This window comes from Protopterus annectens, chromosome 4.part0 (assembly GCF_019279795.1).
Source record: "Protopterus annectens isolate FY-2018-M chromosome 4.part0, PAN1.0, whole genome shotgun sequence".
NCBI lineage: Eukaryota > Metazoa > Chordata > Ceratodontiformes > Protopteridae > Protopterus > Protopterus annectens.
In genome coordinates this window covers 544,132,516-544,159,000 of record NC_056733.1, presented here as the reverse complement: position 1 = coordinate 544,159,000, position 26,485 = coordinate 544,132,516, and the positions used below count along the sequence as shown (strand labels likewise).

Below are 26,485 nucleotides of genomic sequence, written 5' to 3'. Positions count from 1 at the left end.
TGTACACTTTTGCATAACTTCTGAAATGTCTTGTATTACTTTTTCTAGACATTTTTCCTACCAGACCTCTCTGATCATCAGTGCCTCACTCAGATACTTTATTGAGCCTTCTTGTTTCTCCACCTCCTTTTGGAATCAGCATCCCATGTCATCTCGTGGAAGTGGAAAAGGGAAATAACTCACACTAACCAGACCTTCTTGTCCAGGCTGGGGGTGTTAAAGAGATGAGCGCATGTGATCCATTACTCATGTAAAGTTTAGTTTCTGCTAGAGTACTTAACTTCTTCTTCTGGCAGCTGAGTTGCCCACCCACATGTATCAGAGCCTGCAAAACCTCCTTACCGAAGGGAATATTTCTACACACATGCACCCAACACAACACCATTGCACAAAAAACGCTTAGTCTATGCTGCTTACTGTAATACCCACTCTAAGCAGATGACATTTCTTCACTTGCCTCAGGATGGGACAGCTGTCATTAGTTTCTTACTCCCACCTTTCCTATGGCAGCTTCTCTGCTTCTTAGGCCACTAATCTATCTCAGGTTGCATGGGTGACAGTCGCAGGATTTATCCCTCTGCTCAGCAAAGCTTTTCTTGTTCTACATTAACTTCTGAATACTGCTAAGGACCATGTACATCTGTAATCTATAGTGACATTCTCTCAGGAAAACTTTAGTATAAAACCAACATCTACTGAAGGATCAGGAACACTTCTATTTCAAACAAGGGCAAACTACATGTACAAAAATGCATCAAAAATGAGAAAGAGGTAGTGCATGATGTGTTCCTGGCAGCTATTAACTCCATCCTCAAAAGTTGGAGAAGTATGTGCTTAACAAAAGGAAAGATTTGTTAAAGAAATAACACTGAACCTCAGCATGAAAACTCAAGACAGACGTGGCATTTTTGCAAATGTTTAACGAGTCTGCTTAAAGGCTGCACTGCAGTTCTGAACCCTGCAGTTCCACAGCTTGTGTTAACTCATTTTGTCATTAAAAACTACTGAAGCCTATCCCACTCTTAGTTTAAAACATACTGATAGGTTCATAGGTAAGTACTAGGCTAGCTGCATAGCAAATTTCCCTTTTTGTGGTCAAAATAACCTATTCCATTTGGTTACAGATTGGCCTTACCCATCCCATAGTTGATAATTACATAATACTCCTAATAAGACTAACCTGACTCATATCACAGATAATTTGAGGGGACCCATGCATAGTACAAAGCATTAAGAAGCAACTTCTCTCCATTAGTAGTACAGCAGCAGTTCTGGGGTAAATAGTCTGTTTCCCATCCACAGCTCTAAGCTGCGCTGAAAAACAGGCAGGGATGATTTGCTTAGTGTGGACAGGAAGTCTGTTCCACAGCAGCAGTACCCTCTGCAAAATATACCTGTCCCCCTAAATAGCTCTGTTGATGTTGCTGAAGAGGTTTAGATCCCTAGACCCAGTATTTCTGATGCCATTTGACTTGATGATGTGTAGTACATCCATCAGTCAAGGGCCACGGGATGCTCTGTATGCCAGACAAAGTTCATCCCTTAGCAGTTTGTAGGATACAAGAGTACAATGACAGGGCTTTGAGTCAGTCCATGCAGGGCATGTTGTTTAAACCTTGTATCCTTTTAGTAAGGTATCTCTGTGAGCATTCCAGTTGTTGCATGTGTCTGGACAGATACATGCCAAAGGGGGCATTATATTCAATAATTTACCTAATGACTGCTGAATAAAGGGAGGCAATGACAACCCTAGATCTAGACACAATCCCTTTGTTTATAAACAGTGCTACACAGAAGGACATTCTTACAACAATAGACACATGTTGGTCAAAAGTTAGGTCACTCTCCATGTAAGTTCCAAAATCCCAAATAATGGGGTCAATTCTTAGGGTCATATTATCAATATGGTAGTTCCCTGGGGTAGATGTCTTCTCAAAGGATACAATAATACATTTTCTGGCATTTAGTTTCAGATTATGATTTTGACAACAGTTGTTTGAGACAAATCTTCCTTTGTGGATTCAATGACTGCTCCTAACCTGCAGTCATCCGCAAACTCAGTCAGCCAGAGCCCTTTGGCATTGACTTTTACTTCAGAAAAGTAGATGCCAAGGAGAAGTCCCAACATAGAACACTGGTGGACTCCACTGGTGACTGCCTTTTTGAGGAGGCAACTTCCCCTATTTTGATCATCTGCATACTATCTGTAAACCATCTGGCAATTCAGTGGGTGGCAATGGGGTTTAATCACAGTTTATTTAGCTTTTTTACTATGCATGAATGGGGAATTGTGTCAAACGTTTTGGCCAGGTTGAGGTATGCAGTGTGTACCATTTTGCCTTCATCCATTGCTTTGGTGACCTTTTCAAAAAAACAAAAAATCCACCAGGTTCCATTAGCATGTCCTGTACTTGACGAATCCAAACTGTGATTGGTTTAGTGTTTGGAAGTTCCCTGTGTCCTGATTGATTAATTCCATGATAAGTCTTCCCATGGCTTTTGCATGAGGCTGGTCAGACTTCTGGGTCTGTAATTGCCTGGGTCTGTGGAAGGTCCTCTCTTGTGCAAGGGAATGACTGTAGTTGTTCTCCAGTCACTTGCTAAAAAAACCTGTATGGAGGGTGAGACTGAACAGTGTAGTTAGGGGTGTAGCTAAATCATGCTTTATGCTATTTAAAATGCATCCAGGGATACTGTCAGGACCCACTGATGTACTATTTTTAGCTTTTGATTGCAGTTTTAGGACTTGGTCTTGTGTGATAACTAGAGGTGAGCCAGTTTCAGGTATATCTTGAGGGACAGACCAAGGGAAGAGAGGGGTAAAGTTAGAACTAAATTTAATAGCCAGTAGGTTAGCTGTATCTTTAGCCTCAGTTTAGGTAACATCATTCACAATTAGCTCAGTACATGGCTGTATTGTAGTTCACAGATTACAAACATAACTAAAAAATGCCTTGGCTATGATAGATTTTTATTAAGCTACTGAGTTGTTTGTTTATTTCAGTGACAGGAGCTCTAACATTCTGAGAATTACTCTTCTTACTTTTGGTCAAAATGTTTTCCTTTTTATTACAAAGCTTGTTGGTATTACGGTTCCACCAGGTGGGTTTGTTTCTTTGTTCCTACAGGGAAAAGCTGCATCTATGAAACTGTTTACATGTTGGTATAGTGTGGCGGTGTTAATTTCTGTGTACTCAGTGGAGTTAACTGGGTTTGGTGGAGATTTGAAGCTTGCCAATGTATCACTTGGGAGTAGGAAGTTTGCCTTAAAGAAATTTCTAAAGGTACCTTGTGTGGAAGTGAGCTCACGTTTCAGTTTGATTTTGAAGGAGACTACTTTATGGTCTGACCTAACAAGTGACAAAGATATGGAAGGGATGGTGCAAGATACCCCCATATTAGTAAGGATAAGATCCAAGATGTTTTTCCCTCTAGTGGGTACTCTCACTAATTGTTCCAGGGCACTTGTATTGACATCTCTGTACTTGTGCACTAGTAGTAGGGTAGATTTCCCAGTCTATAGGTGGACAGTTTAGATCACCCAGGAAAATGGTACTGAGTTTAATACTAAGGGGTTCTAGTTCCTGTAGATAGGGATTGTGCTTTCTTTTGTCATAGAGGGAGCTCTACAGCTAGCTAATATATGGCATGAGCCCTTTCTGATTTGTTATTTGGACATGAAGAACCTCTAGTACATCACGTTGCTTTAGCAGCCTGTAATCAGTGATTACTCACAACTTCCCTTTTACATAGGGTAATTTACTTACAATGAAAGAAATACAACATTTCATTACAAAACTTTTCCTGACAAACTTTTCTGTAACTGTGTCTAACTACAAGGCTACAGATACAATGAAATATCCAAACTTTGCAGCAAATATCTAGTTGTGGTATTATAGAGGGAAGGATATTCACAAGGCTTTCTTTAGTTATGTTAGGAACCTGGGTGGTAATTCCCAGATATGCTCAGAATTAGTCCAAAATGACAAAAAATACACCAAACCCACAGACATTGCCAACATCCTAGCTGACAGGTTCAGCGCAAACTCCCCACCCCACCAAAAGGGCAAATATCTATCCCAGCAGAGTGCTGCCCCCCTGACATCTCAGATGCTCAGGTAAGAGCCGTCCTCTCCAAAGCAAAAAACACAGCATCAATGGGACCAGACGGTGTCCCGGGCTGCGTCCTACATGAACTCCAAGAAGAGCTAAACCCAAACATAAAACTACTGTTCAATCTCAGCCTTACTCCAGGATATGTGCTCAAGGAGTGGCGTACAGCAACAGTGGTCCCTCTCCATAAAGGTGGTGCCTCAACGGATCCTGGAAACTATCGCCCCATAAGCCTGACTAGCTTGGTCTGCAAAGCTATGGAAAGAATCATCATGGACCTCATAAATAAAGATATTGGGGACCTACAGACACTGGATCCTACCCAGTTCGGCTTTGTTAAGGGCAGATCATGCCTCTTAAACCTGGTTGATTTCTTTGAAATAGTCACCAAGTCCATTGATGAGGGGAAGGTGGTCCACACAGCCTACCTGGACCTCGCAAAAGCCTTCGATACAATACCCCACTCGGGCATTATAGATAAGCTCACCAGCTTAAATATAAACCCCTATGTCACTAGATGGATTGCAAACTGGCTCAAGGACAGAACCCACATGGTTAGAATTGCTGGAGCCATGTCAGACTCCAAACCAGTTACAAGTGGTGTCCCACAAGGCTCAGTCCTGGGACCTCTCTTGTTCGGTATATATTTCTTGGAGGTACAGGCCAACACAGAAGGACTGTGGCTGACCAAGTTCGCAGATGACTGCAAACTGGGCGCCATAATCGACTCTCCAGCCGACACAAGCATCCTCCAAAAGGGCCTCATAGAAACAGACAACTGGTGCCAGAGCCATGGCCTCAAGCTAAATGCCAAAAAGTGTATAGTCATCCCCTTTGGCAAAAACAAAGTGCCCACAAATTACCACATAGGTGGTAATCCATTAAGTACAGAAGAAGTAATTAGGGACCTGGGGACCCAAGTTGATAGCAATCTCTCATTTGACAACCACGTGGCCAAAGTGGTTAGAAAAACATTTTATAGAGCCCACCTAATCATGAAGGGATTCACATCTAGATCAGGGGAGGTCATCATGCCTCTTTACTCATCCCTCATCAGGCCCATAATTGAGCACAATGCCCCTTTTGGGATGTACCTTACCAGACACCTGCAGCAACTGGAAAGACCCCAAAAGTACCTCACCAAGAAGATCAAAGGGCTCAAACAGATGCCATATGCTGCCCGGTTAAAGAAACTCCAGCTCTACTCAGTGGCATACCGCCTGTTCAGAGGCGATCTGTGCCTGACGTATAAAGCCATGTCCAACCCGGAATTAATGGACATGCTGCACCTCAGAAAATCCAAATCCCATCGAGCTACGCTCGAGAGACTTGAACCTCAGCACTGAAATAAATAGGACATGCTGGAGGGACAGATTCATAACCCAGAGGCTCCCTTCACTCTGGAATAAAATCCCAGTCCAGGTTAGGCAGAGTTCCTCATTGACTCTCTTCAAGAGGAATCTTGATGAGTGGATGGGAGATCGTAGGTTTACCCCGGGTATCACTTCTGTGTCACTGTTAGACAGAGGCACAGTATACTAACCTCGAAAAAGGCATAGCAAAATAAATTTAAAATCGGTGGCGAAAGCCAAACACATTCTGGCTAGGCTTATAAATGCCCTAGGGCAGATAGCCTAGTATGAACCTATGAACCTATGAGTATGGATTCTCTAATTAAAACCCCATATAATTCACAATGAATGTTCTTCACAGCCTGCAAGAGAGACCTTACCTCACAATCATCTCATGTAAAGTTGTAAAGTTGTTGAAGTCTGAATGAACGAGGTTGACAGCCCTCATGAACTGCTGATCCTGAGTGCAGTGATACTCTGGAAGATTTGCTATAAAATAAAACAGAAACAAAATAATCAAAATGTTAATACTTATGTCTACTTAAGCTTTTCAGTAAACGTGTAAGAACTACTAGGTAGTTTTCTCTTGCTTCAGCAGCAACGTAGAAGGCCAAGAATGTAATCTGTCATACCTGAAAAGCATACATTGGTAGGGAGGAGGAAATATATGCTGTCTGCTGGGGGAAGGCTGTCTGCAACTTATTATTACAACTTATGGGACTACAACTTGAATAAGAAAGACACAACACTCTTTTTGACAATAGTATTAATATTTATTTAAACATTTATTCACTCATTTTCTGGTATCATTTTTTATTGCACTGAGAATCAAGCGAAGCAGAAGCCTGTATTGGCAAGCAATGGACTTATGCAGACGGCTAATCCTGGACAGGATACCAACCCATCAGATTTATTTAAACTTTCAAAAATACAAAATATAGATGCCCTTAACAAAAAACTAAACTAATATCCACACTTATATTATTTCAATCCCATCACTTATATCTGAAGATTTTTTTTTTTTTTTTTTTTTAACTATGACGTAGGTACACTGGACAGAAACTGGTCATTTTCATAAGTGTTGAGTAAATGCAAAAATAGCAATATTCACACTGTACAGTAGAGAACGATTAGAATGCATATACATAAAATGCAGTAATGGCCACTGAAATTCATACTGAAGATTAAAGTAAAAAACAACTAGAGCATACACACATTTGATAATGAATCATCCAGTCAAAACCTACAAGCACTCACTTCAGTAGGACTACAATGTTAGTAGCTGAAATAATAAACAAAGCTTTAACTTGCACAAGCAAATTAAATAAGTAAATCTGGGATTCACACTGCATAGTTAAACTGTAGTATAGAAATCATGGAGGAGATAACCATTTATCCTTTAAAATTTAGTTATCATTAGTGTATCTTCAACAGGATTTTCAAACTCTCCTCCAGAAGTCAGAGACTGACAACAGACAAATATAGATCAGGTCCATACCTCTTAAATGTCCAGAGTTTTACAGAATGCCCAGATTATTGCTTCATATTTTTGGTCTGCTCCTCATATAATTTGTGAGTTTCTGGCAAATCACTGTGATGATCTGAGGACTGAATTCACTAAATAATGATAAACATTTGAGTTTCAGACTTCAAATCCTTCAGAAAAAGCATGTTAATACAAACCCTGTTATTATTATAGCAACTTTCTAAGATTGTAAGAACAATATTTAAAATCTGTCCCTATTTTTTGGCCTTTGCCCCCCCCCCCCACACACACACACATTTTGTCAAGCTTTGTTCAGATTTCTAGCACTAAGAGGTTGAGAGGTATGATCAAGTAAAAATAATGTTGTCTTTGCAACTTGCAAGACCTCTATGCAACAGTAAAAAGCAACAGCTCCATTCTGCTTACAAGAATTCCATCACAAAACAGCATTTGATAAGTGGGAACTAAAATGATTAACACTGTAATAATGACCTTTTCCCATACTTACCAGTAACACCAAATCTATGCAGTTTAGTATACATAGCAAAAATAATTAAGCTTCTAGCAAGGCACCATCACAACCATGGATAACTCCCTGTCTATGAGGTTATATCCCTTCAGGTACCTAGTCATGTGACTCATAACCACTATTAACAAAGTTAATAGCTAGAAATTGTATACTTCTGTTTTAAACTCTTAAGTTACCACTGTTCTAAAGCAGGGATGGAGGACTACTTGGACTTTGGCACTAATTCTTTAAATGGAGCATGGTTCACTTCTGGTCCTCTCAGTATCTCTAGGTAATCTCAAAGCCCTGCACATACTCATCTATAAGACCTGTAGATTTATTACACTTCTAGCTTCAAGAAGGAAGGCACATTGCTGTGTTTTCAAGAGTTGTCTGGCTCCTTATTAATGCCATGGCTAACCTTACTCTTTCTGCATAAGCTGCAATTCCTGGACCTACGACCTTCCACCTCCTCCGCTCCACCAAACAGCAGCAGGTAAGCTAACAGCAACAGAGCAAAAAATAGTCTCTCTGTTCCACCAGGAATGCAAGCACTCACCTCCACATTGGCTAGCAGGCTACTGTTAGATGGTTGTGCTTTTTCAAGGGTTGTTAACCTGGAACTACTCTTCCCCTTCGATAAATGGGTAACTGAATGTTCTGCTTAAAATAAATGTTACGGCGTAAATGGCACTCTGTATGAAATACTTGTCTTCATTTTTGCATTTAGCTTGACATGATACTCTGTCTCTCCTTACGAAATAATAACTCAGCTGCAGCTCAGGAAACAGCATTATAGTTATGTGCCTTGACAAACTCCATACATTGGTACACTTTAAATTGGCCGCTGCTGTAATTTTAGCTACGTTATCCAGCCACTCGAAGAGTGTTTGTTTCAACCATAGCACTCAGCTGTCCTTGACTCAGCAGAATTTCCTTGATTTTGCCTTATACTATGGGTTTGTTCTTTCCAAAATTTGCAGTTTTCTGGCAAATCACCAAGGACAGCGATTACTAATCACACAATGCAGCTTCAGAACTCATATCCTTCAGAAAATGTATGCTAATGCAAAACCTGTAATTCTAATCACTTCCCTAAGTAAATAAAACCAATATTTAAAATCTGCCTAATTTTGTGCCTTTGTCCCTTACTTTTAGTTTTGTCCTCACACCAAGTGGTTGAGAGCTATGGTTTTATCCTTGGCCTGTCCTGTTTCTCTAGTCTGAAGCTAACAAAGAGCGGCTCTGAGTTCTGAGGCCCTTACTTCTGGTCAGATATCAAAGTTGATAATACATATTCCATCACATGTAAAACCCTCTCCTCTTTGCTCTCTGGCTTAGGAAAGATTACTGACTTATTTGTTAATTTTACTTTGTTAACTGACACAGTGAAATGAAGTATCCTTATCATTCGAATCCTAGGCCCAAAGGCAAAAACAAATATATTCACATCTTGTCAAGCAATGGCATTATATTTGAATATCAGACAATGACATTACATTTGACATACTGCTGCCTACAAGGAACACTTATTAGGCATTTAAATAACATTTACAAATTTCAGTGTAATGTTACAGTATGGATGAAAAAGGTATGGCAGGAACTAGCATCTGTAACACAAGGAGAATGCAGGTAGACACAGGCTGATGTTGCAAACAGCAGACAACAGGACAGTTTATGTCAAATGTGGTTTGTAAAATGGCTCAGAACTAAAGAGAGAATAGTCTTTAAAGGCACCCTATCCTGATGAAAAAAGGGTAAGGCTCTTTCTATGGCCGTGAGTGCTTGCAACTCTGAGATTCTACATTAAGATGCCCTGGCTGTAGGGAAATCGTCCATTTTTGTACTGTCTGGTAAAAGTATGAAGAGAAGACCAAGGTGCTGCCTCTTGAATATTTGTAGAGCCTACCCCTTTTCAAAAAGCAGCAGAAGTAGTTGTAGCCCTGGTAAAATGGGTCCTGACTTTCTCTGGAAATGTCTTATGATATGGCTAACACTACTGAATGGCATAAGACAAGCATTTGAAAATAGTCTGTTTAGATACAGATAACCTGTTTTTCTTATATTCATAAGAAAGAACAAGTGATTAAAATTCCTGAAATCCTTTGTCCTGTCAATATAATACAGGAGTTGTCTGTGGACTTCCAAAATATGCAGGGTTTTCTTTCCCTTCTTTTTTTTGGTTCTGGAAAGAATACAGGGAGATAAACAGATGAATAAAAGTACATTCTGAAGCCACTTTAGGCATAAAAGGAATATTGGTTCTCAAACAAGAATGAGAAAGGGATGAGTCACCAAAAGATGTTCCTCTTGCAGAAGTCAAAGCACTAAGTAACACAGCTTTCCACGATAAGAACTTTAAAATCAGCTTTGCTGACTGGCTCAAAAAGAAAAAAATATAAGTTTCTCCAGTGCAAAGTTGAGATCTCATGGAGGAGCTACCTGTGTTTTTTTAGATATACAAACATACAATACCCCTTTTAGGGACTGTTTCACTTGAGATAAAGAAGAAAGAGGGAGATCCATAAGCAGCCAGCCAGAAATGACCAAAAGATTAATCTTAATGGAAGAGTATGAAAGGCCAGAGGATAGCAATTCAGACAAACATTGAAGACCTAGAAGTGTTTGAGCATTAAAAGGATCTTGTTTCATTCAGTGGCACAAACTTAAGAATCTTTTCCTCTTAGCCATATATGATTTTTGAGGAGCATCTTTCTTAACCTCCTTTAATACCTGCTGCATATCCTTTGAGAACAAGTGATTACAAGGTATTAGAATACTATTATATAGGCTGGGAGCTGAAGAACTTGAAGGTTAGTGTAAATCAGATAGCCCCTGTCTTGTATGAGCTAGTCCATCTTATAGGTTCATAGCTGTTTACTAGGCTAACGACCACAAGGCCCTTTTTAAGCCTAGCCATGCATCCCAAACATCTGACAAGTTCTGATACCCTTGATCAGTGTAAGCATGGGCCTGTGAGATGAACCATTTACAGGTTACCTGTTTGCATTAGAGACATAGGTGCCAAAGTAGGGATGAATTTGCGGTTTCCTACCAGATTGTCCAAGTTGCACTTGAATTGGGTTAGGGAGGAACTCTGCTTCACATGGATGGGGAGCCTGCTCCATAGACGGGGTAGTCTCAGGGATATATACCCATCTCTCCAGCAGGTCCTATTTCTATCACAGGCAAGGTTTAAGTCTTTAGAATGGGTAATTCTGGATTTTTTTTTTTTTTTTTTTTTTTTTGTGGATATGCAGGAGGTCCATCAGAGTGGGGTCTGACAATGCCCTGTAAGCCAGGCACAGATCTCCCCTCAAAAGTCTATAGGAGACAGAATACAGGGATAGGGCCTTGAGGCGGTCTGCATAGGACATATTAACTGCGCCCTGTATTCTTTTAGAGGAACCTCTGTGGACATTACAGTTGTTGGATATGCCTTGTTAGGTATATAAGAAAGGGTGCTACTCAATGATAGGTCTGATGAATGCCGAACACAGTGGAACAATGACTTCCTTGGACTTAGATGCCATACCTTTGTTTATAAGTTGTGCAACACAGAATGATTTCCTCACCACTGTATACACGTGATGATCAAAGGCTAAATTACTATCTGTGTCCTTACATCCCCGACTACTGGGTCAGCTCTAAGGAGTGTGTTGTCAATATGATAGTTACCAGGGATGGATGACTTCCCAAAGGATGCTATTATGTATTTTTTGACATTTAGTTTTAGTCCAAGGCTCTGACACCAGTTATTTGTCTGCGTCAACCTCTCCTGGAGAACATTTGTGTCAGCATGTTATTCAATGACAGCTCCTAATTTGCAATCATCTGCAAATTTATTCAGCCAGAGAACACTGACATTGGCTTTGACTTCTGAGAAGTCTTTCGGCTTTTCCCGGTTAGGGGTCGCCACAGCAGAACTCCGGTCCGCTAATGATTGGCAGTGGATTTTTACGGTGCCGAGGTGCCAGCCCAATGCCCACCCTTCAAAGAAGGCACACCTACCTACATGCCTTTAAACATCACTCGACTGCAGGGAGGACATGCAGACACCACACAGAAGACGCTCCAGCAGAGAATCGAACCGGAGAACATCTTGCTGTGAGGAAAAGCCAAAAAGAAGCGGTTCAAGGACTGATCCCTGAGGGACTCTACTTGTGACTGTTCTCTTTGCAGAGATGGACTCCCTAACTCTAATGTTCTGGGTCCTGTGAGCCAGCTGGCTATCCATCGTGTGACATACGGGTTTGTACCTAACCTTGTGAGTTTGTCAGCGATGCCTGAGTGGGGTATTGTGTCAAATGCCTTAGCCAGGTCAAGGCAGGGAGTGTTTAAGATTTTGCCTTCATCCATTGCTTTGGTGACCTTCTCAAAGAAGTCCACCCGGTTGAGTAGGCATGATCTGCCCTTAACAAAACCAAAGTGGGTTGGGTCCAGTGTCAGGAGTTTACTATATATCTATTGATCATCTCCATAATAATTCTTTCCATGGCTTTACATATAAGACTAGTGAGACTTATGGGTTTGTAGTTTCCAGGGTCTGTAGATGGCCCACCTTTGTGCAGAGGGATGACTACTGAACTTTTCTATTCATTAGGCACAAAGCCTGTTTGGAGGCTACAGTTAAACAGTAATTCCAGAGGCCCTGATAGGTCATGTTTCATTCTATTTAGAAGGCATCCTGGGATATTGTCTGGGCCCATTGATGCAGTGTTCTTAGTCTTAGAGCGAGCATTAAGGACCTGTTCCATAGTGATAGTAGGAGGAGTTACATTTGATATTTCCTGAGGAAAGGTTAAGGGGGGAGAGGAGTAAAGCTGGAGCTGAATTTATCAGCCAGGAGGTTTGCTATATCTTCTAGCTCAGTATAGGTGGCTCCATTTACAATGAGCTCTGGACATAACTGTGTATTGCCTTTGAGATTGTGGACATAGTTAAAGAATGCTTTGTGGTTGTCCTTGGCCTGGGAAGCCAAACTTAATTTGGCTTTGGTAGACTTTATTTGTACTCTGGGTTGTTTGTTTAGTTTGATGAGAGTGCTTTTATCCTTAGAGTGCTGCACCTTCTAATTTGTGCTACGAGTTTCTTCCTCCTGTTATACAGCTAACTGATTTTGTGCTTCCACCAGGGTGGCTTGTTTTTTTGAGTTAGTTCTGCACTTCTTCCAGGTGGGTACAGCTGCCTCTATGCAGCTATTAACATGCTTGTACAGGGTTTCTGTGAACAGTTCTGCAAAGGCAGAAGTGTTCTCAGGGTTTATAGGGGCTTGAAATTTTACCAGGTTCTCACTTAATAGCAGGAGGTTAGCCTTAGAATAGTTCCTGAATATTCCCAGTTTAGCTGGGGGTCCAGGTTTTATTTTTACTTCAAAGGAGACCATTTTGTGATCTGATCTTACCAGGGAAGGCATTACAGTAGGGGTGTGCAGTACTCTCCCATATTAGTGAGGAACAGATCCAGTATGGTTGCACCCCCGGTTGGTGTTCTGACTATCTGGTCCAAAGAGTTTGTGCTTACAAAATCCAGGAATCTCTGTGCATGTACATTTGAAGTCGTATAGGATTTCCGGTTAATAGTGGGGTAATTAAAATCACCCATGAATATGGTACTGGGTTGGATGGTTAGTGTTTCTAATAAGTTTAAATATATGGTATGGGTTTCCTGGGGCATTGTGAGGAAACCTGTAGTAATTGCCCTTGGCCATTTTCAAAAGAAGGGAGAACTACTGTTCCATGAGCCAAAAATGAATTATCAGTATTATTCTGTATTGTCCTTTTGGATCTTTAAAAGAAGTCTGATTATCAGAGCAAATAGTCAAAAAGCATCCAGGAACATTCCTGTCCATGGGAACTGTCTTCCAGGTATTTCTGCAAGGAGTCCTGCAGTAAAGCTTCTTTAACTCTCTGTTGTGAATGCAGGTCAAATAGAGCTATTTGTGGAGTTTCCCATAGTTGGATGACTTCTCGGAATACCTCATGATGTAACTTCCATTCACGGGGGGTCTGTCCTGGTCCTGCTCTGCTTGTCTGCCACAGAATTCTGTTCTGACATAATGTACATAGCCTACAGGGATAGATTGTGCTGAGTTGCCAGGTTCCAGGCTATTACAGCTAATCTACAGAGGAGGGTAAGATCTGGTTCCCCCATTTATATATCACATAACTGTGGTATTGTCTGTGATGACTATCAGAGGTCCTGGACTCCAGATAGAGATGGTTTATTGACTTGAGAACATTTAATACTGCCACCTTGCCTTTGATGTTTATGGGATTCTTTTTGACCTGATGATTTCACAGACCTTGCACTTTCACCCTTTGGGAAACAGTCCCCACCCATGCAAAATCTGATGCATCTCTGGTTACAGACAAGTAAGGGGGACAAGGGAGACCTGGACTGAGGGATAACTGATTCACCCAACTGTGAATTTCCCCTCCTAACAAAACTCAGCACAGGAATTTGAAAGGAGACAGGGTCCTAGTGTTGAGTCCAGACTGGTCTAAGGAACCACTGAATTTGTCTCATATGTAGCCTGGCAAGAAGAATCATTAGAAATACAGAGGCCATGAAAGCTAGTATCCTGTGGTAGTCCCTGGCTGTTGTACAAGTTTGGCAGGAAAATACCCAAAATCTTGGCTGGAAAATATCAGAAATTATTCCCTGTACAAGTCCAACTTGTCTTGCGGAAGAAAGGCCATCATGATATATGTATCTAGGAAACGGCCTAGACACATTAACCTGTGAGATAGGATAAGGGATGATTCTTTTAGGTTCACTTGAAAACCCAGTTTGAGAAGAAGGTTCTTTAGAAAAAGAATAAATTCTGGACAGTCTGAGTTTACAAAGCTAAGATAGTCATCTAAATAGGAAAAAATGTGTACACCCTGTAACCTGCAAAAAACTATTACTGGAGCCAGACACTTTGCAAAACACTCAAAGTTGCTGACAACCCAAAGGGTAAATGTAAACCAGACACAGAAAATCTTAGAGAGTCTGAAGTCTTTGTGAACTGGAATGTGACGACAAACTAGGAAATAGAAAGGAAGAATGTTACGACTGTAGAGAAACACCTTGGATTAACTTTCCTCTTTCATTAAACTTATTGAGAACCTTAGCAGAGGAAGATCCAAATAACACTTCTTTATTCAGAGGTGCATTCCAAAGTTCTGCTTTTAACATCCTTCAGTCAACTTTTAGTATGCAGCCAAGCAAAAACTGACTGTTCTGGAAACGGCATCAGCAGTGTCATATGAACACTTAAAATGATGCTTGGTATTAAATATAACAAAAGAGGATAAGATTTCTGAATAAATGTATGAAAATATTTGGTATGGAAGACATGAGTTCATTAGTAGTAACTTGGAGAGAATGTATTATTCCCCAATGTACAATAACTGGGCTATTTTAAAAGAAAGGGAGGCACCAACATTCTGGAAAAAAAACTGTGAAGGCTGTAATACCTCAAGGTGGCAAATACTCCTCTGACCCAGCTTCATATAGCCCATTTCAATTTTAAACTATGACTATAAAGTGTTTATGTCTATAATAGCTAAAAGAATGACAAAGGCATTGCCAAAATTGATGATTATGGATTAATGTAGGTTTGTGGAGGTGAGGAAAACTTTTAACAACATTAACTGAACACTGATGATCTGCAGGGAAGTAGAATGTATGAAAATATCACTGTTGTTGGGTCTTGATGCAGAGAAAGCATTTGACAAAGTAAAGTGGGACTTTATGAACAGGGCAATGGAAGCACCTGCATTCCATGATGCAATAATAAAATTAATTAGGGGGATATATGAGGGATTGGAGGCAAGGATTAAAGTGGGAGGGTTCCTCTCTGACAAGTGTCTGAACAGAAGAACCAGGAAGGGGTGTCCGCTTTTCCCCTTTGTTATTTGTGTATATTTACAGCCACTGGCAAAGAAAATAATGGAGTCAGAAATTCAAGAATATAATTGTTATGATATCAAGAAAATTTGGCTTTATTTGTAGGCGATATTATTTTGCACCCGATAAAACCAGAAAAGGACATCTCAGTAATGTGGAACATTTTAAGGCGGTTTAAAGTCTTTTCATGATGTAACATTAATGAAGATAAAACAAAGGCTATAGTTGTAAACTATGTACCCACACACACAAATTAACATTAATGAAGATAAAACAAAGGCTATAGTAACTATGTACCCACACACACAAATTGGTTCAGCAATACCCATATTTATAGGGGCACGATAAAATTAAGTAATTAGGAGTATGGATTAAAAAGAATTATGTTATGGCAGCTAAGGAGATGTGGGAAGAGACTAAACAAAAGATAATACAAAACATACAAGCAGTGAAAATGTTTTCAGTCCCTTTCATTTTATATACATGTCAGGCATATTTTTATTAACAAGAGGAGAAACTGTGTACACTAATTACTAATGAGTTGATGAAGGAATTTATCTGGAAGGGGAGGAGGGCAGGTGGGATAAATTGATCTTTCCAATAGAACAAGGTGATTTAGGATTACATGATTTGAAGGAATATGTTAGAACTACACAGTTATGGCTCACATACATAACACAAGCAGAAAGCTAGAATTCAAGGTGGAAAAGGATGATGATGAAGTAGGGGGGAATTCAAGAAATAAGGAGAGGGTGGGATTTTGGATACAGATCTTTAAGGAGAATAACAGCCATACAGATTATTATATTCATAAAGTAGCTGAAATTATAGTAAGAACTATACCAACATGAGAATGGAGAAAGTAGATTTTGCCAGTAGGGATGACTGCAAACGAAGACCACACAATCTACAATTGCACAGCAGAATGAATGAAAGCAGCAGGAACAACATGTTTATTCAGTGTGAAAAGTCAGCAAAGAAAGCAGTTTCTTTTCATTCAATGCCCACTTCAGTATACAACAGGTTTTAAGGTTAATACATTTTGCAGCATTACAAAAGAACTCCAAGGCAAAGATAAGCAAGTAGAATTAGGAGGAAAAAAGTTATGCACTAATCATAACATTTCATCTGTGTTGTCACATTTTCATTCCTCCTCAACAATTGGGATTAGATCCAGTCTTTGGATCCGACTCAGCTATTATTTTCAGCTCACGGCCACTAACTAACTCTTAAGCTCCACCCTTACCCATAATGCTCTATTCTCCAACATATCGCAGATGTTGTTTGCTGCCTTATAACATAAAGGGAAATATTAGTAACATATTAACAGAAATCCTTATCTGGAGTGCAACATAAGGAACAGTGATTTCCTTATGAGGACTCATTCTTCCAGCAGTCATTAGTTCAAAGCTAGGGGGATGGTGAGAGGGAATTTGAGGAAGAATGAAAATGGACAACATTGATGGAATTTTATGGAGAGTACACAACTTCTTTACCTGATGTTGTCAATTTTTATTCATTCCTCAACAATTGGGGCAGAGTCCCCGGTTACCTGAAATGCCGAGAAGAGCCTAAGGAAGGCTATTCCTGAGCACAGCTGAGACGAAGGATGTTCTTCCCTGAGACCAGATCCAATTTGTAATGAGTAATAAAAGGTATGATGATTAGCCCAAGTAGCAGCCACACATATATCGTCCATGGATGCTCTGTAAAGAAATACTGAAGATGTTGCCATGGACCTGGTTCAATGGGATCTCAATGGTTTTGATAAAGAAACACCCATTTTGTTATAGACAAAGGATATACAAACTGTAAGCCACTTAGCTAAGGTTACCCTTGTGACTGGCTTGCCCAATTTGGAATCTACATATGAAACAAACAATTGGTCTGTTTTTCTAAAATATCTTATTCTATGCAAGAAAAAAATGCAACTGTCTGGGAACATGCAAATAGGTGTAACATATATTCACCTCTGTTTGTAAAATTTGGAAAGAAAACTGGCAGATTAACAGACTGTTTGATGTTTGATTCTAACACCACATTAAGAATGAATGTAGGATAAGGTTCATAAAGCCACCCTATCCTTATGAAATACTAAGTAAGGAGGTTTAGAAGATATACCCTGAAGTTCTGAAAGTCTTCTAGTAGAAATGATGGCTACAAAATATAGTTTCCAGGTCAGTAACCTTAACTTGCATTTAGCTGCTGGTTTAAAAAGTGCATGAATTAATGATCCATTAGCTGGATTGGATCTTTATAAGGGGATCTGAAAAGAAGGGTCCCTCTCAAAAAAGGCTTTACACAGTTTAGATGAAACCAAGGAGGGGTTTTCAATCCCAATGCAATTAGAAATAGCAGTTAGTTGTACTCTAATAGTTGAGGAACTAGCTCCTTTGTTGAAAATCATTGCTAAGAATTCAAGGACACTACATACTGGTGCTGTAAGGGGGTCTATATGTTTCTGCTGCAGCCAAAAATCAACTCTCTTCCATTTACTTCTGCAAAGTTTCCTTGTAGAAGCTTTATGGGAGGACAAAAGTATATGATGTACAGGGGAGGACAGCATATGTTGTCTGGCTATCAATGGATGTGGAGAAATTATGCGGTCTTTCTAAGGTTTGAGATATCAACGTGAATCATTCCTGTCCGGTGAGACAGAAGGTCTGGAGTTGGATTCAGATTTCATGGGGGTAGATTAGATGAGGCCAAAGGAAGAGGAAACAAATTTGTCAAGGCCAGTAAGGGGCAATGAGGATGACTTTGCTCTTCCACCGGGATGCTTTCTAATTTGGGGGGGGGGGGGGGAACGGACCAATTCTGTAGGAGAGCGTCTCTTGGTGACTCCCCCAGTGAGGGAATTAGGGAAAAGAACATGCTGCCCCTGTTTAGAGGGGATGCAAACAGGTCATGGCATGGCTGGCTCCACTGACAAAAAATAATTTCTGCCACATTCTTGTTGAGAGACCACAAGTGAGGTAGTAGAATGGACTTGCTCAACTTGTCCACTATCATGTTGGATTTCTCTGGAATGTGCATTGCTATCAGAAAACTTCAGTTTTAAAAGTACTGTATTTTACTTTTTCTGATACCTAATTGTTTCACTGAGTAGTGTGCTGCGTGTCTATCTGCAGTTAGTTCTCCACCCACCCTCCCTGTTCTTGTCTTGGTGTTAGTGTTGGTGGCTCTAGAATTGCCCGCCCCTCCTGTAAGTCTGTGTTTGAACACTCCTCCTGGGTCCATCTCATTTGCTCACTTAACCGAGTACAGTGAGATCATATTCTGAGTCTAGTGTTCACTCTACTTAATACAGAGAGAAGATTTGAGAAGGCCAACCCACTTAGGTTCTTCCTTACTCTCTCCTTGCACTTTACTAACAAAAAAAAAATTGCACTCTATTCATCTGCTTTTACTGTATTTGTCTTTCCTCCTACTTTATTTTGCCTCTTCTTAAAAGTACTCAATTTTATTTATTCCGCTGCATTTATTACTGCTTGGTAGTAGCCTGATTAAATTGTAACTGTTATTCTGAGTCTTTTGGTTTAAGCACTTGGGCTTCATACCAGTTGTTTTACATTAAAAAGGTTTGTGGTCTGCATTGCTGTGGCAGGAGAGGTAGCTTACTTCCTTCTAAGCTGGGAATTGCTGATTGAAGGCTCAGTGTCTGCTATTCTAAAAGTGTATTAGTTCTGGTTTAAGCACTTGGGCTTCAGGCCAGTTATTCTACATTAAGAAGGTTTGTGGTCTGCACTCTTGTGGGAGGAGAGGCTGGATTATGCCCTTCTGAGCTGGGAATTTCTGGTCACAGGCTTATTGTGCCTGCTTATTTGAACTGTTTATTTCTGAAACTGGTGCACCTTGTTGCTGTAGCTTAGACCAGATTCAGGCCTGCTGAATCTAGCTTTGTTCGTATAACTTGAGCACTGATCCAGGCCATCATTTTTTGGAGAAGGTTCCCCTGCACCCTAGTGGCAGGAGTGTGCAGTTAGAACGTGTCTGATTGAAGACTGCTGGAACAAGGTACAGTTTTGAGCTTTTTTCTGGTTAATTGGGTAACTTGTTTAAATCAGTTTATTCGTTTTCTATTGTTTTATATAGAAATATATATATATATAAAATTGCACTTTTTTCATCTGCTTTTACTGTATTTCAATTTCTTCCTAGTTTATTACTAGGGCATTGACTACAACTCTGATCTGAGATATATAACAATAAGTATCCTTTTTTGTGCATTTAAAGTATTTTTTTGATTGTATCTGCTTTATTTTCTGAAAAAAAAAAAAAAATATATATATATATATATATATATATATATATATACTTGTTTCCCACCTTTCTAAGCTAGTATAGTCCAGTTTTCAGGTTAGTGCTGAATTCAGGGCTGTGTTAGAAATCTCTGTGTTTGCCCATACCTTACTTGGATAGAAGGAAGTTTCTCTGTTCACATGTGAGAGAGCAAAGCTTTGAGCAGCCTATCTGACCCTGGAGGAGTGGTTTCAGCCCAGAAATTAATAGTTTAATGGCCATTTTGGGCTAATTTCTCTCTCTTTCATTTCCCTTCTATAAAAACTGCATTTGCCCGGTTTTGCACTAGGGTACAACTACTCCCGGCTCCACAAAGTCTCCTCTTCAAGACATACTTTCAACTTAAGCACTCAAGCCATTCATTTCTCAGCCTGGCACTTGCTCAAAACACATAGCAAGCACTTATAAACCCTAGCACTAGACCCCCTACAGTGTACAGAAGGACAAGGCTCTCTATTCAACCTTACCAACCAATCAGTAAAACAGTTCACTGTACCTATCCAGGCATGTCCAAAGGGCAGTTTCAGGTGTACTCTCCAGTCCAACTGGTGAATCTGGGCATTCTGAGGCAATGTTAAAATTGCCTCATGTATACAGACAACCTTCTCCTCCTACCACCAAACACTAATACATGTGAGAGATGCAATTATACAGCCAAATTGGAGGTTAAGCCCTCTCAACCCAAGACTGGATCAGACAGTCAAGAGAAGAAGGGAAATACTTGCATCACAGCACCAGTCTCACATAGACCCATTAAACCACACACAAATGCACAAAAGCATACCCGGGGGCTCTAAATAATCTGCAAAAGCAACAGAGATCACCAAAGCAGACATCCAAGCAATCTCCATCCCCCAACACAAACCATGAAACACATAGTTCACAAACCCAGTGTGCCATGCAATAACAGCCATTAAGGCAAAATAACATACCCTACACACTAGTAATAGTTGACTCTTTAGTCAGGCACACTGACGTCCCACTCACTAGGCTGAATAAGGGGAAGGTTATTGTTAGCTGCCTGTCGGGTGCCAGGATCCGCCACATAAAACAAGCACTCAGGTCACTCCAGAACAAGTATGTCATTGTCCATGTTGGTGTGAATGACCTGAGCCATACCTACCTGGACTACATGAAGAAAGACATGGAAGAGCTCTCTGATCACGTAGCCCAGGCCGGTATGACCCTGACCCTGAGTAGCATCTTGCCCTCACCAAGAATGATACCAAGGTATAAAGAGAAAATGATCAATTTCAACAACTGGCTAAATTTCTGGTGTCATTCAAAGGGAATCCAGTGTCTGTCCGCCTGGGATGACATGCTCGACAAGCCATGCTGCTTCGCTAGAGATGGCTTGCACCTGTTACCCTTAGGCTTTCGAATACTGGCCAAGGCTCTTGCCACCCCTACAGTGCCTTTTTTAGGCAAGGCTCAAAAGACAAACCCACTGCCGTAAATAGCACAAGTAACAAAAAACTGAGGGCAATGCTACTCAATGCCAGAAGTCTAAACCTCAAAATGCACGCACTCAAGGCACTCCTCAGTATGGAGAAAATAGATATATGTGTGCAGTAACAGAAACCTGGTTTAAGGCTCCAGAGAGCACCCCAGCACTACCAGGCTACAACTCATACCATACATTTCAGCCACAGAACCCGGACCAAAATACAAAAGGCGGGGGCGTATCCATATTCATCAAGGATACCCACACCTCCAGGTTAGTGGCACGGCATGATGCTTCAGAGATCATTCACTTGCAACTAACAATGGGCAAAACTGCAATTCAAATTGTAGCTTGCTACAGATCATCCACCATGTCCCAGGACCCCCATTCTGCATTTCTGGAAGCACTGGGAAACAAAGGTCCTACCAAACAACCTAATGTTGGGTGATTTCAATTACCCAAACATTAACTGGAAGAACTACTCAAGAACTAACTCCCTTGCTCAACATTTCCTAGAATTTATAAACTCAAATGCCCTGTATCAACTGGTCAACACTCCCACCAGAGGTGACAACATATTGGACCTGGTCATCACCAACATGGGTGACCGGTGTTCCACACCGGAAGTCAACCCCTCGCTGGTTAGATCTGACCATAAACAAATCACTATCGATATCCACATTCCGCCCCCACCACCAGACAAGGAAACCACAGTGAAAAACCTTTCAAAAACAAACTTCACGTTACTTAAGACTGAGGTAGAAGTTTCAAAGCCCCCATGCTAAAGGATAACACTGTCCAAGCTGCAAAATCCTTTACTAATGCATTCTACGGGCACCTACAAGAATGCATGGATCGTGCTATCCCAAGCAAAACCAAGACTCACTCTTCCAAGAAAAGGAAACCAGTCTGGTGGACCCTTGCCATAAACAAGCTATACAATAGGAGGAGGAAACTAGGACAGAAAAGAGTAAAATCCCAAGAAGGGAAGACATCCCTGATCAGTATCAGCAAGAAACTATGATCCATCATAAAATCATCCAAGGTGAGCTTTGAAAGGAAAATTGCCAAGGACTCCAAAGATAACCAAAAGGCATTCTTTAGCTATGGTAAGAATCTACATGGCAATGCTCACATCTGCTCGGAGTTAGTGCAGAATGGCACAAAAAACACTGAACTGACCGATATCGCCAACATCCTGGTAGACAGGTTCAGTGCAAACTTCACCTCCAAAAGGGCCCATAACCATACCAAAAGAATGTAGAGCCCCTGAAATCACAGACACTCAGGTTAAAACAGCCCTCTTCAAAGCCAAAAACACAGCATCAATGGGACCAGATGGTCCCAGGCTGCGTCCTACATGAGCTCAAAGACGAGCTAACCCCTCACCTAAACACACTGTTCAACCTCAGCCTCTCCACAGGCTATGTACCCATACAGTGGCGCACAGCAACAGTTATTCCACTCCACAAAGGTGGAGCCACAACAGACCCCGGGGACTATCACCCTATAAGCCTGACTAGCTTGGTCTGCAAGGCTATGATGCCCATCATCATGGAACTCATTAACAGAGACATTGGGAACCTCCAAACACTGGACTCTACCCAGTTCGGCTTTAAAGGGAGATCATGCCTCCTAAACCTGGTGGACTTCTTTGAGACAGTTACCAAGGCTATAGACGAGGGAAAGGTAGTACACACAGCCTACCTAGACCTCACAAAGGCCTTCGACACCATTCCCCATTCTGGTATTATAGACAAGCTCACCAGCCTGAACATAAACTCCTATGTCACAAGATGGGTTACCAACTGGCTCATGGACAGAACCCACATGGTGAGAGTTGCAGGATCTGGGTCCGACATCCTCCAAAAGGGTCTCACTGAGACGGATACCTGGTATCAAAATCATGGCCTCAAATTAAATGCCAAAAAGTGCATAGACATCTCCTCTGGAAAAAACAAAGTACCCATAAACTACCGGTTCATGTCATTACATCAACAAGCGGAATATCGACAGTCACTCCACTGACACATGAAATAATCGAAACCGCAAACACGGACATTTAACAGGTAAGAGGTTTACATTTTGCTAATCATGCCTACCACACATGCATAACACTGCTACACTTACTAAAACATGGTAGACATGATTAGCGAAATTAAAACTCTTACCTGTTAAATGTCCGTGTTTGCGGTTTTGATTATTTCATGTGTCGGCGGAGTGACTGTCGATCTTCCGTTTGTCGATGTAATGACATGAACCCAAACTACCACATAGGTGGCAGTCCCCTAAATACGGAAGATGTAGTAAGGGATCAGGGGACCCAAGTAGATAGTAATCTCTCCTTTGATAATCACATTGCCAAAGTGGTTAGAAAATCCTTCTATGTAGCCTACCTAATCACAAAAGGGTTCGCATCCAGATCAAGAGAGTCATTGTGCCCCTCTACTCATCACTCATCAGACCCATCACAGAGTATAATGCCCCACTTGGGATATACCTTACAAGACACCTGCAACAGCTGGAATGACCACAGAAGTACCTCACCAAGAGGATCACTGGCCTCAAACAGATCCCCTATGCAGCTCAAATGAAGAAACTCCAGCTGTACTTGGTTGCATACCGCTTACTCAGAGGTGATCTCTGCCTGACATACAAGGCCATGTGCAACCCAGAATTGATGGACATGCTCCTCCTAAAGAAAACTATATCCCCTCAAGCCACACACTCTGGATCTAAACCTCACCACAACAATAAATAGGACGTGCTGGAAGGAGAGATTCCTGTCCCAGAGACTTCCCATGCTTTGGAACAAGATTCCAATCTAAATTAGGCAGAGCTCCTCACTAACACTCTTCAAAAGAAACCTTGACGAGTGGATGGGAAACAGAAAGTTTACCCCAGGGATCGCTTTAGGGGCTCTGCTGGACAGAGGCACAGGGAGCTAATTTAAGGGAGTGGCAAAAGCCAACACATTCTGGCTAGGCTTATAAATGCCTTTGGGCAGATAGCCTAGTAACTACCAATGAACCTATAAATCAGGTGGATGACATCAGCCATTGCCATACTCTGAGAACTTCTCAATATGAGGGGTAAGATCTGGTTCCTCCTTGTTTGTTGATGTACCAAATGACAGACATATTGTCTGTATGAATTGCAACTGTCCCGGAAGGGAGAGAGTCTTGGAAGGCCTGCAACACTAACAGTACTGCTCTCATTTCTAGGACACTAATATGCAAATTGACCTCTTCAGGGAACCATGTACCTTGGACTGTATTTCCCAGAAAGTGTCCTCCCTTCCCCCTCACCCAATCTTGGATGCGTCCATGGTCACTATGGCCTTGGATTAAGAATGAAGGGACAGCCTTGTAGAATTTGATCTGAGTGGATCCAGCACCAAAGGTATCTTTTGCACTCTTGGGTAATTGCTATCTAAGCAGACATATGCTGATGAATAATGGACCACTGACTTGGTAACAACCATTGAAAAATCCTTGTATGAAATCTTGCTAGTGGAACAAGAACTACTGCCGCAGACATTGATCCCAAAGCCAGTAGGATTCATCTGGCTGAGATTGCAGAGCTGTGAAATATTTTTCCCGACTGGAATCTGATAGTCTGTACTCTTGACAGAAGAGAAGCTGCCATGGATACTATGTTGAAAATGGCTCCTATGAACTCCAATGTCTGAGATGGTTCTAACTGAGATTTGCTGTAATTTATGGTGATCCATAGATGGAAGCAAGTCTGGAGTCCTTGGTCTCAAGTTCTTATCAGTAGATGCCTGGTGGGGAGGTAAAGAGCCAGTCATCCAAATACAGAAACACTCGAAATCGCTGCAGTCTAAAGTGAGCTGCTATTACTGTCACACATTTGCTGAACATCCTGGGGGCTGTGGTGAGGCCAAAGGGTAGCGGTTTGAACTGGTAATGACTGGCTCCCAGTTAGAAGCGTAATCACCTCCTGGATTGTCTGTTCATTTTTATGTGATAGTATGCATCCTGAGGGTCTATCAAGCACATCCAGTTATCACTTGCACAAAAAGGGCAGAATGGACTGAACCATGACCATCTGGAACTGATTTCTTCAGACTGCTGAAATCCAAAATCCGTCTCCAGTCTCCTATTTTTTTGGCACTAAAAAGAATCTTGACTAAGTTACAAATTCTAGCTGGTCCTGTGAGACCTCTTGGATGACTCTTTTCTAGCAGCTTTTGTACTTCTAGTGCTGCTGTTTTCCTCTAACTGGGTGGAATTGCATACAGGTGGAGGTGGTAGGGAAAAGGGAATTACATAACCTCTGGAAATAATCCTCTGTACCCATGTATCTTTTGTAATGTCTAGCTAGGGTCTCTGGTGCAGGGATAAATAACCCCAGACTGCCTCCAGAGGTGGACAACTGGGCCTCCTTTCAGGAGCGCTGGTAAGGTCTATCGCAGAAGGAATATCTGGACTTCTGGCTCTGCAGATCTCTGCCACTTGGGCAGTCTTCCCTTTGCATTTCCCCCTCTGCCCCTAGGGGAACCATCTCCACAGTATCTTGAAAAGAATCTTGGATATTCCTGAACCACATTTTCTGACCTCCTTGTTGGTTCCTGGAAGAGGCCCTCTGAGGAATCAAAAAATGCACTCCAACTGCACAGTGGGTCTTTCCATCTTGCTTATATCTGGAGCGTGCATCCTTAACTTTGGGGCCGAAAAAAGAGCTTCCATTGAAAGAAGCACTGATGAAAGAAGACTAGAAGGTCTCCACAAAATCACACAAGCACATCCAGGCATGCCTTCTAATAGACATGCCTGAACCCAACACCCCTGAGGCACCTTCAGCAACATGGGAGATGAGCCTCATGGCCGAGTTAGTAATCGACTAAAGGGTAACCAACTGTGAGGCCACAGACTGAGCCTCAGGACTACTGGTCCCAGAGAGGAAATCTGAAAGTTTCTTAATCAGAAGTGTGCCAAATAATTCAATGACCTGAGTGCAAAGGTCGCTGAAGCATGCACATGCTTTCCAAATCTGTCCAACTCCCTAAACTCACTGTTAGGGGGATGGACAGAAGAACTCGACTCTGAGTTCTTTCTTGGTGGCCACCGCCATGACCATGGCATATACAGGTATGCCCTTGCTCCAAAATTCCTTTCCTGCTGGTCATGCCAAAATCCGATCTGATCTTTTGGGGAATGGCTCAACTGTATCTGGTTCCTTCCATGCTTGCCTAGAGATCAAATCAATGAGCTTGTCAATGGGTGCAGTCACCCAGGAGGTAGATGGGCCAAACTCAAAGGCCTCCAGTAATACAGATTCCTCTTTGGAAGGGTTATCACTGGACCAGCTACCCCTTTGCTTAACGATCTGTAGGATGTCTCCAAATGAGATGTCTTCAG

General features: G+C 41.4%; 1 protein-coding gene across 3 annotated transcripts in view; it reads right to left on the bottom strand.

The window, feature by feature from the left end:
• HPS4 (HPS4 biogenesis of lysosomal organelles complex 3 subunit 2) overlaps positions 1-26,485 on the bottom strand; it is a 1,290,848-nt gene that overhangs the window by 86,137 nt on the left and 1,178,226 nt on the right. For all 3 annotated transcript variants that reach the window (XM_044068472.1, XM_044068471.1, XM_044068473.1), the window contains exon 13: positions 5,846-5,954. In XM_044068472.1, coding sequence (XP_043924407.1) covers positions 5,846-5,954 — 109 coding nt within the window. The remainder of the gene's footprint in view (positions 1-5,845; positions 5,955-26,485) is intronic.